This window comes from Perognathus longimembris, chromosome 2, assembly GCF_023159225.1.
Source record: "Perognathus longimembris pacificus isolate PPM17 chromosome 2, ASM2315922v1, whole genome shotgun sequence".
Taxonomy (NCBI): domain Eukaryota; kingdom Metazoa; phylum Chordata; class Mammalia; order Rodentia; family Heteromyidae; genus Perognathus; species Perognathus longimembris.
The window spans coordinates 144639003-144653666 of NC_063162.1; the positions used below are offsets into that span (position 1 = coordinate 144639003).

A 14664-nucleotide genomic window follows, 5' to 3' on the forward strand; every position below is an offset into this window, starting at 1 on the left:
CTAGCCAACATTTCAAAGGGGGAAATATATCTGTGTCTATCTCTGTGTGTGTGTGTGTGTGTGTGTGTGTGTGTGTGTGTGTGTGTGTGTGAGTGATCAGTGTTGGATCATTTTCTTTGGAGAATCCCTTGCCTTTCCAAAAGCTATTTTGTATGGAGTGTGCACTCCCTGAGGATCTGAAATATCATCGAGTATTTTAGGAGTTGATTTCTCCCTGTTGTAAAAGAAGTGTTGTTGCTAATTCTAGTTATAATTTAAAGATTTATAAAACTTAATTTCTAAGCATGCCTCAGGGCTCTTAAGTAATGAAATAATTTGGTCTGGGTTCAGAATTTTGCAGACCTCTGAACATGGCAGTTGCCTGAGGCTGTTTAGAAAGAGCAGGGCTTTGTTTCTTGCCCTGCTATCAAGATTCCTTGTACCATAATCACTGCAGAAGAAAAAAGGAACCATTTTCTTAGACTTTGGAGTGTTGCAGGTAAATAATTCTGAAATTGCTGTTTGATGTTATTTGGAACCTCCAGTTACTACTGGAGAATGATAAATTAAGGTTGCCTTTCAGTTGTCTTCTGCCAAGTAAGGCTTTTGAGTTGCAGTAGTTCTCTAAAAGCACTTTCTGGGCTGTGGGGGTGTTCAGGGCTGTCCAGAGGGAGGGGTACTCTGAACGAGGCCACGTCCTGTTCAGTCATTTCTTTCAGAGCCCATGTTCTAGTGTTCGTATTGAGTCAGCCTAAGCTTGTCAGTGCATTCCTCCTATGTGGGGGTCTCATTTTTTAAAATGGCTACGTGCTACCCAGGTGGCACCCATAGTGGAAGGAAAAACTTGGATAAATATGTATTTGTAGAGAAAAAGGAGAAAGTACAGTGATTTCAACATACTTACCAAGGAGCCCCATATATCTGTATGTATGTGTATGTATACTCACACATATGTACACACAGATATGTGTATATACATACACACACACATATATATACATACACATACACACATATATAGTTTCAAATTTTATTTATTCTTGCACAGGTCCTGGGGCTTGAACTCAGGGCCTAATATTAGCCCCTAAGTTTTCTTGCTCAAGGCTACTTGGAGCACAACTTCACTTTTGGCTTTTCACTTCTTGATTATAGATGAGAGTCTCACAGACTTTCTTGCCTGGACTGGATTTGACCTGAGATTCTCAGATCTCAGCCTCCTGAATAGCTTGGGTTACAGTGGCATGAGCCACTGGTGCCCAGCAACATGTATGTTTTTGAGATTTTTAAGTATCTTCAGTTGTATTTGGTTTTGTTAAATCACTAGGTTAGGTAGGTGTGACATTTGCATCAGCTTAGTCACAGTGATGGAGAGACTTACAAGAGCTCACAATCTATAGATATGGGAATCCATATACATTATTGTTTCATCCAGAGCCCATAATAGTAGTATTTCAGTTAAACAGCTGAAGTGGAGACTAGTTAGGTAAGCATAGTTGTGATGAGTAAAGTCATCTGATACATAAAAGACTTCGTATTTATCAGAAATTTATTTAAGAGGATCAAACAAAAAATAACATGCTGTTATTGATTCTAGATGCTATAACTAAATCAAACAACAATCAAATAGATAACTTTCTGTTCTGTTACTAAATGCTTTGCCTAGAAAGTTGTTTTTGGGTTTTTTTTGAATCACGTCATAACTCTGCCTATCAATTATCATGGAAACGGGGCCTTTCTTCTCCAGGTCTGTATGTGGCAGAGCAGATTAGGAAGGGCCATGTAGATGACAGACTTAATTCCTTGGGTAGAAATCACTCTCTCTCCTTGTCTTGTCTTGTCTTGTCTTGTCTTGTCTTGTCCTGTCCTGTCCTGTCCTGTGCTCTCTTTCTTCTGTTTAGGGTTTGAACTCAGGATTTTGCCCTTGTTAGACAACTATTTTAGTCTCATCTCCAGTTCTTTTCAGATAGCATTTCTTTTTGCTCACACTAGCCTTAGGCCTCAACCTTCACTTCACACCTACACTTTATGCATCCTCACGATTACAGGCATACACCACCATGCCTAGCTTATTGATTGAGATGGGAGTCTCACTCATTTTTTGTCTGGACCATGTTCCTCCTGGTCTCTCCTCCCAAGAGCTTGTGACTACAGGCATGAGCCAACATACACAGCCTAATGTAGTTTCTAAACAACTCCTATTTGTGATTTTACTTTATTAGTAATGAATAATGAATTTTTCTAAAATATAACTGTCTAACAATAAAGGCAATAGAATGTTAACGTGGCTTATCCTTTACAAAGACATGAACAATTTAGGATAAATCTAAAAAAAAAACATTCAAAATTTATACGCTGAAAACTACACATCAAAAAGTCAGGAAGACCTAAATAAATGGAGGTAAATTTGTGATCGGGGATGGCTAGACTCAACCCTGAGGGTCAGGTCTCTTCAAAGTGACCTGGAGATTCAATACAACCCCAGTTCAGGAAGACTACTTATAAAAATTAACTGATGAATTAAAATTTTATATGGAAAAGTAAACTAGAATAGCTAACATATTTTGAAAAACAAATAACACATGTTGAGAACTTACCGTGTTTTACTCAATGTAGTGTTGGCAAGAAAAGAGACACCTCAATCAGTAGAAGAGAGTCCCAAGTCAGGCTCACACACATGAACTGTTGACTTCTGGGAAAGGCCAAGGCTGCTCAGTGGAGGAGGGATGATATTTTCAACAAATGTGTTTAAACGATAGTTAATAATATACCAAGAATTAAACCTCAATCCACTTCTCACATTGTATATATAAAAAGGTCACGTAGTTGTAGCTGTTCAGGAGGCTGAGATCTGAGCATCTCTGTTTGATGCCAACCCAATCAGGAAAGTCTATGAGACTCTTATCACCAGTAAGCTACAGAAGGAAAAAAAAAAAAGAGCCAGAAGTAGAGCTCAAGTGGTAGAATACTGCCTTTGAGTGGAAAAGCTCAGGGACAGTGCCCAGGCTCTGGCTCCATGACTGGCAAAATAATAATAAGTAATAGCTCTTAGACCTAGGTAAAGCCTTAAGCTATAAAGTTACTAAAAGACAATCCTTAGTTATTAGAAAAAAAGAAAATTAAATCCTTGATGAAATGTCACTATACATCTATTAGAAAGGCTTGCAGGAACAATAGCAGCAAAGCATCCGGCAACAAAACAAAACAAAAAAAACTTGACAGCCCCAAGCCACTGACATATGTCCCGCAATGAAAATTCCCATTGCCATTATGAATGCTAGGTAGCATTGATATTACAGGAAATGATGTGGCTCTTTCTTACAAAATTAGTTTCATCTTTACTATGTGACCAAGAGTCATGCTTCCAGGTATTTACCCAAAAAGAAATGAAGATAATGTTCACACAAAAACCTAAATATAGTTGTTTTTGGAAACTCAGAACGTAGGATACTGCCAGTGTCTTCTCTGATTAATGGAGAAAATAAACATAATAATACATCCAAACAGGGACTTATGTTTGAGACTCATGAATGGGACCAATGAACCATTATTGTCCACTAACTCTGGAGGCTTTGAGTAGTCAACAATATTGTGAGCTCTTCTGGGAGCTTAACCAGCATTCCCTAGTAAATATCAGAGAAAAATGCCATGTTTCTGCAATGGATAAGGGGAAAGGAAACATTTGAGATACACTCCAAGATTATCTTTCAGGAGAAACTAGTAAACCAGACCCTAGCCTGCTGGAATATAACCAGAGCTTACAGACATAGCGGAAGGGAAATTCTGATCTTCAGTCAGCTCTAGCCTTCCATGTGGAGAAGGAAAATGCCCAACCCCAGCTGACCCTTGCTGGCCTATCCCATCTTAAAGAGAGAAAAAGTTGAGAATTAAACCGAAAAGATAATGAGAGAATCAAAATCTGTGATTATGTAACACACTTGTAATTAACACGTGTAAGAGAAATAAAAACTTGTGAAATGTAGAAGTATTTTAACTAAAGCTAAACCACAACTTAGCAAAATCTATGGGAAGCAGCAGAAGCTCTCCTTAGAGGGCAATTAATAGCACAGGATGTACAAATTAAAAAAAGAAGAGCCATAATCAAAGTTTCCCCCATAGCAAACAAGGAATGGATAGCATATTAAATCCAAAGTAAAAAGAATAAAAATTAGAGCAGAAGCCAATGACATTGAAAACTGGAAATAGAAAAAAAAATTTAAACCCAAACTTTTTTCTTAAAGAGTTCAGTAAGATGAGGGAGTTTCTAGTTAGCCTAAGTAGAAAGAAAAAAGTCATCCAGGTACAGTGAGTGACACCTGTAATCCCAGTGATTGTGGAGGTGTAGGAGGTGATGTGATGAGGCCTCAAGCAAAAACTCAAGACCTTATCTGAAAAATAACCTAAAGCAAAAAGGACTACAGGTAGGGCTCAAGTGGTAGAATGCTTGCCTAGCTACCTCATGGCCCTGAGTTAATTTCCTAGTATCACATACACATTCAAAGGAAAAGAAGAGAACATGAACTATTAATAGTAGCAGTGAATAGAGAGATGATTGCTACAGATTCTGGAGCATTAAAGGGTTAATAAATAGTATGAACAACTCTTGCCTACAAATTTGATAGCCTCAATAAAATAGACTGCTTCTTCCTTGAAAGACAGAATTTGACAAACTTATACAAGAAGAATAGGTGAGTGGAACAGTAGGTGAATGGAATAACTTAATGCAGACAGTAGAGTATTGTTTAGTTCTAAAAACGTATATGATCAAACCATAAACAGGCATAGAGGAAACTTACATGCTGAGTAAAAGAAGCTCATGGAAAAAGGCTATGCATTATGACTCTAACTGCCTGTCATCTTGATTAGAATTAATTCCCAGAATTCTGAATATAGTAAAAGGATGGGTACCTGCTAGTGTTGAGGGGGAGGGTATAAAAATACAAGAGTAGAGGATTTTTAGGTCAATCAAATATGTTGTTTATAGTACAGTGGTAGACACATGCTAGTTTACATTTGACCAAACCCACAGGCTGATGAAAACTACACTGTACACCAATGTAAGTTCCTCCCTTGTGACAGCTGTATATACCAACCACTCTCGAGGGAGATATTGATCATGGAGGAGGGTGTGTATATGTGGGGACAGGATAGATGGGAAACTCTCAGTACATTCCCCTTCATTTTGCCATGAACCTAAGAAGGATCTAGAAAATAAAGTAATTCTTTAAAACTTAGCTAATTCTACCTTCTTAGGTAAGCCTCAGGGAGGAGTTCTTACCTTCTCCTCAACTTGGCTAGCATTAAAATGACCTCTTTTGTCACTTGTATATTAACCCTTACACCCCACCATGCCAATGATTCAATTTGAACTGGGATCTGGATCAGGTGAGACAGGGGTGAGAAGACAGGGTTGAGGGGGGAGGCATGAAAAGACAGTGTAGAAGATCTTTGCAACAGTGACAATTTGAATATAAGGCTAATAAATTGAAACATACTGGGTACACATAGCTGTGATAGTGATGCTGAGAAAATAAATAAAAATGTTAAACTGAGCATAGTTTGCGATGGTATTGGGAATTAGCCTGTTAATTTGAAAATTAAAGAATCATTTGTCCTGACTTCCCCATATCATCTGTATTATGGGGTGTTTAGCTTGTTAACGAGGGCAAATTCCTTATGAACGCAGATGATAAATTAGAATGGTTACCAGAGCGAAAGGGTTGTCAGTGTGGAACCTCATTGCTTGATGAATCAAGGCAGTGGTTTTCACTGGCCATCGTCATCACAGAAAGAGATGAACAGATGTTACCGAGTTCCTGGTGGAAGAGCATGCCCTCACATGAGGACTGTTGTTGCCCAAAACCCAAAAGCTGAGTTAGCAGATTTCCTATTCTAAATACAGATCATCAGACAATACTAGTGCTGGGCATGTATTTTAATGCCTCGGGGCTAAAATCAGTCAAATGTAAATTAAAAGAAGCATATAGTTGTAGATTAGAAAACTTTGTAGCACACGAGCCAATTCAAAAATCTCTTTTGTACATATATAATGAAATATTTATGGCTGAAATATTAAGGTAGCTCAGATTTGCTTTAATTAGTACAAGTTAGGGGACAAGTGGGGGGCGTAAATAAGATTGGCTATGGGTTAGCTATTGAGGAATACATAGGAATTCATGATACTATTCTCTGTAGTTTTTATATATTGAAGTTCTATTAAGGTATTCATTCAGCAAATTCCTTGTGTATTATGTACCATGCACCTTGCTAAATGCAGGTTTTATTTTAGACAGTAAATGAACATTATATTTGTCACTAGCCTTGCATAATATTTCATTCTCTAGGTGGTAGATGGCAAAGTAATATACATGATAGAGCTGGTTGTGGCAGTGTATGCCTGCAAGCCTAGCACTTGGGAGGCTGAGGCAGGATTATTTGTTTGAGGCCAGCCTGCAATGCATAGTGAGAGAAATGAGTGAAGAGGAGAAGGAGGAAGGACAGAGTAGGAAATGAGTTTAGGACGATTTATCATCTACAGTGAGTAGATGGTAGAGAATTATAGATAAGGACCTAGTCTAGCTGGAGTGGGCCTCTCTGAGATGGTGAAACGTAGTCAGACTGGAAGGATGAGAACAGCAAGCCTGTGGAGGGGCAGACAGGCACTCCAAGGAAGTACTTGGCGAAGGTCTGCTCATTCTCCCCACTCTTGAGAGCAAGTACCTTATCAGCTCACCACTTGTTGGTGTAATATTTCTTTTGTTGACTATCTGTTGTGCATTTCTGTGTGGCTAATCTTGAATCAAATTGAAATACAACTCTACAATTGCTTCTAAGTCAGTCAGATCCACAATGTATATCTATAGTACATACCTTTTGATGAGTACTTTCTTACATACAGACTTTTCAAAAGATTGTTAAGTCCTACATAAGAATAATCTCGTGTCTCTGAACAAAAGAATCAGTGATGATAATGAAGTGTGTCTTCATAGTCTTGGAAGGGGGAAAAATATGTCTAGAGTCTGGCTCATAGTTTGTCTAGATAGCAGCAACAAATTCTGTCCTTTAGTCACCCTTCTGGTGGCTTGAGTAGGGCTGGGGATATAGCCTAGTGGCAGGAGTGCCTGCCTCAGATACACGAGGCCGTAGGTTCGATTCCCCAGCACCACATATACAGAAAACGGCCAGAAGTGGCGCTGTGGCTCAAGTGGCAGAGTGCTAGCCTTGAGCGGGAAGAAGCCAGGGACAGTGCTCAGGCCCTGAGTCCAAGGCCCAGGACTGGCCAAAAAAAAAAAAACAAAAAAACAAAAAAAAAACTGGTGGCTTGAGTAAAAAAGAATGGGTTTTCAAGTGCCTGAATTCCTTACAATGACTAAAAGATGTTACATTGCTTTATTTAAGTACCTTATTTTACTGTGATAAATATGAGACACAATGGAGATACCCAATAAATATTAAGGAAGTAAATGACTGATATCCTGTGTAAGCTTCTAGCCAGAGCCTCTCTTTGAGCCTTCTACTATAGTGTTTTAGTTAATAATTGTCTCACATAACTTTGTTCTGCTTTCTTGGCCCATTTTAAAATGCAGTTTTGTTTTGTTTTTTGCCTGGCTCATCTACTTGTATTCTGGGAATGCGTGCGTGCGTGCGTGCATGCGTGCATGCGTGTGTGTGTGTGTGTGTGTGTATGTAATGTGAGCATTAGGAAGGTGTTCCCCCCCCCCCCCCGCAATGTGATCATTTTCTTTGTTCCCCTTCCTTCTTTAGACATATTACTGATGCCACGCTCGCCATTGTGAAAGGAGAGACAGTACCACTTGATGTCTTACAAATCAAGGTAAAATATTTCATACACATTTTTAAAAAATCATCAAAGTAATAAAGCCACATGCACATTTAAAAAAATAAAGTGCAATGGTTCAAATGAGATTAATGTAATGAGCATCAAAGTCCCTCTTCCCTTCTTATCCAAGTATTAATTCACACAGGAAAAAAAAGATTTGCCCAGTTGCCATGAAAAGTTTTTACTTGTTATCACTCATTAACATGATTGTGAACTTACGTTTTTAAAAATATTATGGTAGGCAGTGAAGGCATAGCTCAGTGGGACAGCAAGTTCTTAACATATTTAAGGCCCTGGATTTAATTCCCAGGATAGTAGAAAATAAATATAAATAAATAAGTAAATACTGTAGCAAAAGCCTGTAACATAAAACTTGCTGTCTTAATCATTTTAAGTGTACACGTCAGTGCTGGCAGCGTGTGATGCAGCTTTATATCCGTTTTCAAATTTTCCTCTTGATCTCTATGGCATATGAAGTGCTTAGGGCAGTGGCTGCTTGTGTGGTGGCTTTCTTCTATATTCTCCTAGTGGTGAAGGCCTTTCTCCTGACCCAGTAGAGCAGCTTCTCTTTCTTTGCGATATAGATTACTTGGCTGTTTTACAATCTCAGCCCTCAGATGGGCCTAGGAGAAGTTCAGACTTTGTAGGTTATCTTTTTCTTTTTACAGTAGGAAGGATGTCTTTGTGTAACTTTTCCTAAGTGGGAACACAGCTCCCCTTTTTTCAACTAACAGTTTTAATTATTTAATGTTATAGCTGACATTTTCTTGTTGATCTAGAATAAGTCTTACTAATTGGTTTGCAAATATGTTTGTTGGCTGTGCCTACAGAAAGGACTTAGAAACCATGTACCCTTCAGTAATGAGCATACTTGCACCCAGATTTTGGTCTTTAAATATTATATCCTAATAAAAATAGCCAGGACTCTGAAGAGATGCTTTTCTGAGGCAGGATAAGACCAAAGCAAGACAACACAAACACTGATGGCGGACATCACAGAAAAATGTTAAGAGCCAGCCTGGTAGGTTCTGAAAACTGACTTTGGAACAGTTTACATATCCAAAAGAATGATAGCACTGGTGGATTATAATGCTTTACATAAAAATAAATGATCTCTAAATTCCCAGTAATTTCTAGCTTTTAAATGTAGAAGGAATGACACAGTATGAACATGATCAGTCTTTCGGTCACCATTTTGATTGTTGCTTTCAAGTTGAACTAATAAATGGATCCTAAAAGCAATAAAGAAAAAGGTATTGAACAATAAATGCCTATTCAGTCTCAAGTTTATTTATTAACAATTAAAAATGGAAGACTATTTCTTTTTTTTTTTTTTTTTTTTTTTGCCAGTCCTAGGCCGTGAACTCAGGGCCTGAGCACTGTCCCTGGCTTCTTTTTTGCTCAAGGCTAGCACTCTGCCACTTGAGCCACAGCGCCACTTCTGGCCATTTTCTGTATATGTGGTGCTGAGGAATCGAACCCAGGGCCTCATGTATACGAGGCAAGCACTCTTGCCACTAGGCCATATCCCCAGCCCCAGACTATTTCTTTAGAGTGTAGAAATCTGGCAAATAGCTACCTTAACCAAATAATCAAATTTAGCCTTACCAACAATTGAGCGACTGACATTATCTGCTTCCTGATGTGATAACCTCTGGTATCCAATATTGCTTATGCAGTTTTCAGCCCAAATGCTAATCTCATTTCTGAGATAGTCTACCTTCCTTTTAAAAAGAGTTGTGAAATACAAAAGAAGTAGACATTTGAAGATTAGGGGAAATTAAATATAACCCAGTAAAAGATCTTGGGTTGGAAATGATAACCATTGGCAATCATTATGGATGTTAAAGTTTTTATCTTCTTGGGAAGTATTAGAGCAATTGAAAGTCTTTTAATATGAAAGATAGCATCTACAATGTTGAATTTCTTTAGAGTCATGGTCACACCTGTATATATCATTGCTCTCAGAGGATGTATGCTGAAGTATTAGAATGTGAAGTCTATAGTACAGTGTTTGCAGTTTAACAACACGGCAAACCTAAACATATACACACAGATAAGGCTTATATGGGAAGATGCTGGCAATGGGGATTTAAGTAAGAGATCTAAATGGTATTGATTGTACTATTTAAATTTTTTGGCATGTCATTTTTTTCCAAAATAAAAATTTGAGAGGGGGAGAGGATGAAGGCCATTTTTAATTCTTGATCAGGATCCTCTCTTAAAAAAGAATTTAAGAGTTCAAGTGGCATAATTCCTTAGAAAAACAAACTCATAGTCAAAACAAGTACCAGGAAACTGGCACTTGAAAGGTGTGTGTGGGGGGGCAGTCAAGGGGGTGGGGGGGTTGTAGATTCATGAAGAGAAGAAGGCCAGGGAGAATGCAGTCATAGGATTCAAAGCATAGCCTATGAAACCAAGAAACCTGAGGGGAGGGGCTGGATTTCGACAGATGAGGGAGAATGATGAAATGGGTGACATCAACAAGATGCATTGTACTTATAAACTGATTCAGTCGAATAGCAACTCCTATGTACAACTCCTTAAGGATAATAAAAATAAAAAAATTAGCAAGGATTTAATTCCTACAAGACAAGTATTCTCAGTTAGATAGTGGTTCAATAACTAATTTTTCTTCATCTAATCATTTTCCCCCCCATTTTTTCTTGTCCCCTCTCCACAAAAGAGTACATTTCTAAGAAGGCAAAACTCTGAAGTTAAACCACCCATCCTATAAATAGTGAAACCTATAATCTCTATTTAGATTTGACTTCAATATACCATGTATATTGAGCGTTTTATACTCATTTGTTACTTTGTATTTGCAAAAGAAGGGTTCACATTGTACTATGGTTCTAAACTTGATTTCCCCAGCCTAGCTATTAGTTATAGTGGATGAGCATCTTTAATCTGAAAATCTAAAATCCCAATAGCTTCAAAATCTGAAATTTAGGAGCATTTCAGATATCAGATTTGGGATTTTTGGACTAAGGCTGTTCAACCAGTAAAGTCTATGTAGATATTCAAAAATCCAAAAGAACCCCAAAATGTGAATGCTTCTAATATCAAGCACTTTGAATAAGGGATACTCAACTTGTATAGCATGCTATGTACATATTGACAGTCGCTGAGCCAATAAGCATACTAATTTTTTTTTTTTGCCTTCTATTTCTTTTCTTCTTTATGCAACAGTGGCTAGATTCCCCACCATGATCAGTCTCAGTGGTCATAACAAAAGTAATTTAATTTGTAGTTGATCTTATAGTGTGTAATAAAGATAAGTACTTTTTTGCAAAAATGAAAGGATTGTGCTGAAAGGAAAAAAACACTACTGTTTTCTCACTTAGGAAGATATTGTTTGAAACTACAGTTATTTCCAAAGGAGGTGAGTCAGGATGTATTTTCTAATAACAGTGATTTACTGCTGTTATATATGTGTTAGAAGTGATACATTTCAGAGGAATTAAATTTTAACTGGAAATTCTTGTCATGCTTGCATCTAAATGTTTCTTGCTTCCTGAGTCTTCTATGTTTTTCTTTAAAATATACTGATTTTGTGAATTGATTAAACGAGTGTCAAATTTACCACAGGCTTTGTATATTGACCACACAAGCCAGGAAGCAGAAAACCTTCAAATCAATTCCCAGAAACGTGACATTTAATGGCCTTGACTCTGCTTTCCAAAGAACCCAGCTAGGTTTCATTTATTTTCTCTTTTCTCCTTATTTCTGGAAATTGCTTTCAGAATATGGAGAAAATCACTATAGAGAAAACCTGATACCGTAAGCATTATAGACAGAGCCTGATACCAAATTCTTCATCTTTGAAAAGGCAGCTCAAACTTTAATATATTAGTAACTGGAGAGTCTCTAAAGGTAAGATAGAGTCCTTAGATGCTACAATAGCGTTTCCTATTTAGCCTTTTCACCGTCCAGTGTGTATTTAAATCTCCATTGAACCACCAACTTGGTGAGAAAAATCAAGATGTGTATTAGTATCTTTACCTATCAGATATATCTATTGATATTTGTATATATATCAATCATTGGGTCATATCGCTGTTGTGTGGGAGTCAGAGCTATAATCTAGATTTTCTGCTGCATAGTCTGTCTGCTGCATAATTTTACCTTTCACTGCTTGGTTCAGAATGTATCACATCTATCACTACTATCACTATCCACCCCCCTGCCCCCCTGTTTTCTTTGGTCGGTTGTGGAGTTTGAACTCAGGGCTTGGGCACTGCCCCTAAGCTCTTTTGCTCAAGGCTAGCATTCTATCTCTTGAAGCCACAGCACCACTTCCAGTTTTCTGGTGGCTTATTGGAGATAAAGTCCATCACAGGGAGGGACTTCTCTACCCAGGCTGGCTTCAGAATGTCTATATCGACCTGCCCATCTCAACCTGTGCATCCCAATGGACTAAGATAGGGTGTTACTTTGTTGTTTTAATCTCTATGCAACTGGTCATATTTCTTTTGCCCATGCTTGTGTATACCTCCTCAGGGACTCATCTCCGTTACTGACCATAGGCCCTTCAGAGTCATCACATCTCTGTGTCCATCTGGCTGTTGGGCTTCTCTATAGTTCTTTGCACACATTAGGCCTGGTTGCCTATTTATGTTGCCCAGAGCCATTTCCATCCTTAGCTTAGTACATAGCTTCCCACATCAAAGGAGTCTTGTCATTACAAGGCTTTTCCATCAATCCATAGAGAATATTTGTAAAAATCCTAAACATTTCTAGCAGGGGAGTTAAGTTAGGGGACCATTCCACAGTGTTGAGGCCTTAAGACTTCCTCACTCCTTGTTATTTGGGCCTCATGCTTTAGAATGGCAGCGCCCAAGGAGTGCGAATTGCATACAGAACTTCTCCCAGAGAAGGATTGGCATTTAAAAACTGAGGAGAAACTGCTTTCTCTACTTTCCTTCTGGAAATTTATAACATACACGAACATACTAACAACCTTAAGATAATATCTAAGTTTTGTTTTTCTCAGCTAAGTCCTAATACTTGGTGTTACTTGAACTGTTTTATGTTACCTTGTTACTGTCTTGTTAGTCTATGCCCTTCAACAGAAAGCTTGATCCATATTGGGGGTTCAATAAATATAGGAGAGACAATGAGAACAGTTACCTTCAGTTACTTAGGAGAATTGCCATGAGATTAGAGTAAGAAGAATTAAATTGCGGGGCAACTCTGTCACCTAGTTTTGTGATGAACAGAAGTAATTTTTGGTTTCTGTTTAGAGATAAAATGTGTTAACTTGGCTATTGCCACTCAACTCTGCTAGGCAGTGAGGCTGTAGAACCCTATGGAGAAGTATGATTATCAAGGGATTATCAAGGAAAAGATGACCCTGTTTGCACAGGTACAGATGAAACTTGCCTATCACCACTTAAGTTCTCCATGAGGATTCATTCTCACATCAAAACATTTGTTCTAAGTTACCATGCCATTTTATGAATCCTCAGTGATCGGCGTGTAACATTCCCGAGGAATAAATGTGGTCTTTACATGGTTGCTTAACTTTCATAACACTGCAGCATATATCAGAAACATTGATAGCATCTTTGATTCTCCACTGGCAGGCAGCCAAGAAGTCTTGTTGACTCTGTCTTCAGAATATACCTAGAGTCCAGCCCTTCTTCCCAGTGCTCTTGTTTCCATTCGGGTGCTGGTACCTTCTTCTGTCTCCATCTCCCCATGCCTCTTTGTGGTCTGTTTTCAGTGTAGTCCCATGCTGTGGCATATGACTTCTCTGTACAAAAAACAAAATCATTCAAAGGCCTTCAAGGCCAGACACAGTGCAGTGCCTGTCATCTTGCTGGCCTTACTTGTGCTGCACATGTGTTTCCTGTCTCTGTTCAAATGTCCCTGGAACTCTGATAGCTTCTCTCATCTCTTATCAAATAGCAATCATCCCTCCCCTCAGCATCTTTGGAATATGTGGTTTTTCATCCCACTCTTTCCTCTTTATGTTATTTCCAGCTCCCCTCCTGTGGTTGCATAGAAGGATTAGAGGGCAATCTTTACCCTTGTCAGGTGGTACTAATGTACCTCCCTCTTGTTGCTGATGCCTCAGTGCCTCTCTTACCACTTCATTTGTGAGTTCTTGCAATGTCTCCCAGTGCAAGAGTTTTGAGTTGAAGATTTTTCCTAGCTCCCCTGCCTTCATCTCCCTCTCCAGCCCCCAGGCTTGGGGGCCCATACAGTGCTTGAGCACTATGGCACCTGGACTAGTCTCAAAGCCCTGCTACATTTCATAGCATCTACCTGTCACTTCAGAGACTAATATGTTCTCTTTACTGTCTGTCACCTCCTTGCTCTGCCATCCCAGAGTCTGGGTGCCTGTTCCATTGCTTATGAAGGTGCAAACAGCAGGAAGGCCAGTGAACCATCTGAACAGACAAAGGGATAAAAGGCCAGTGCCTCTTTGTTAGGCTTTCCTGGTGCCTCTTTGAATGCTTAGTGTTGGCATTGTAGGCATGGGAGTGAGAAGGAAGGGGGAGAAGCCCTTGGTCCCTTGGGTAGAAGACGGAGCATGATTTCTCCAGGCCAGCAACTTCCAGGGCCACTGCTTCCCCCTTGGGTTTTCAACTTAGCTTGTGCTAGTCATGGTGGTTAATGGTGTGGAAGAAATTGAAATGGTTCTTCTAACACTTAGAAAACTAGAGCTGTGTCCAGCGTTAGGCTGTCTTTAGAATGTGAGGGTGCCCAGGGTCTTCAGGTCTTGGGATACATCTGTATCAGACCTACAGCAGATATGTCCTGAGACAGCAGATCATGAATCTTCTTCTGAGACTCACTGTATAAACATTAATTTTATCTTACAGTGTAGATTGCCCAAG

General features: G+C 38.9%; 1 protein-coding gene across 1 annotated transcript in view; it reads left to right on the forward strand.

Moving 5' to 3' along the window:
- Positions 1–14664, forward strand: part of Agk (acylglycerol kinase) — a 72645-nt gene that overhangs the window by 42135 nt on the left and 15846 nt on the right. The window contains exon 9 of the mRNA XM_048340352.1: positions 7741–7810. Within this exon, the coding sequence (XP_048196309.1) occupies positions 7741–7810 (70 nt within the window). The remainder of the gene's footprint in view (positions 1–7740; positions 7811–14664) is intronic.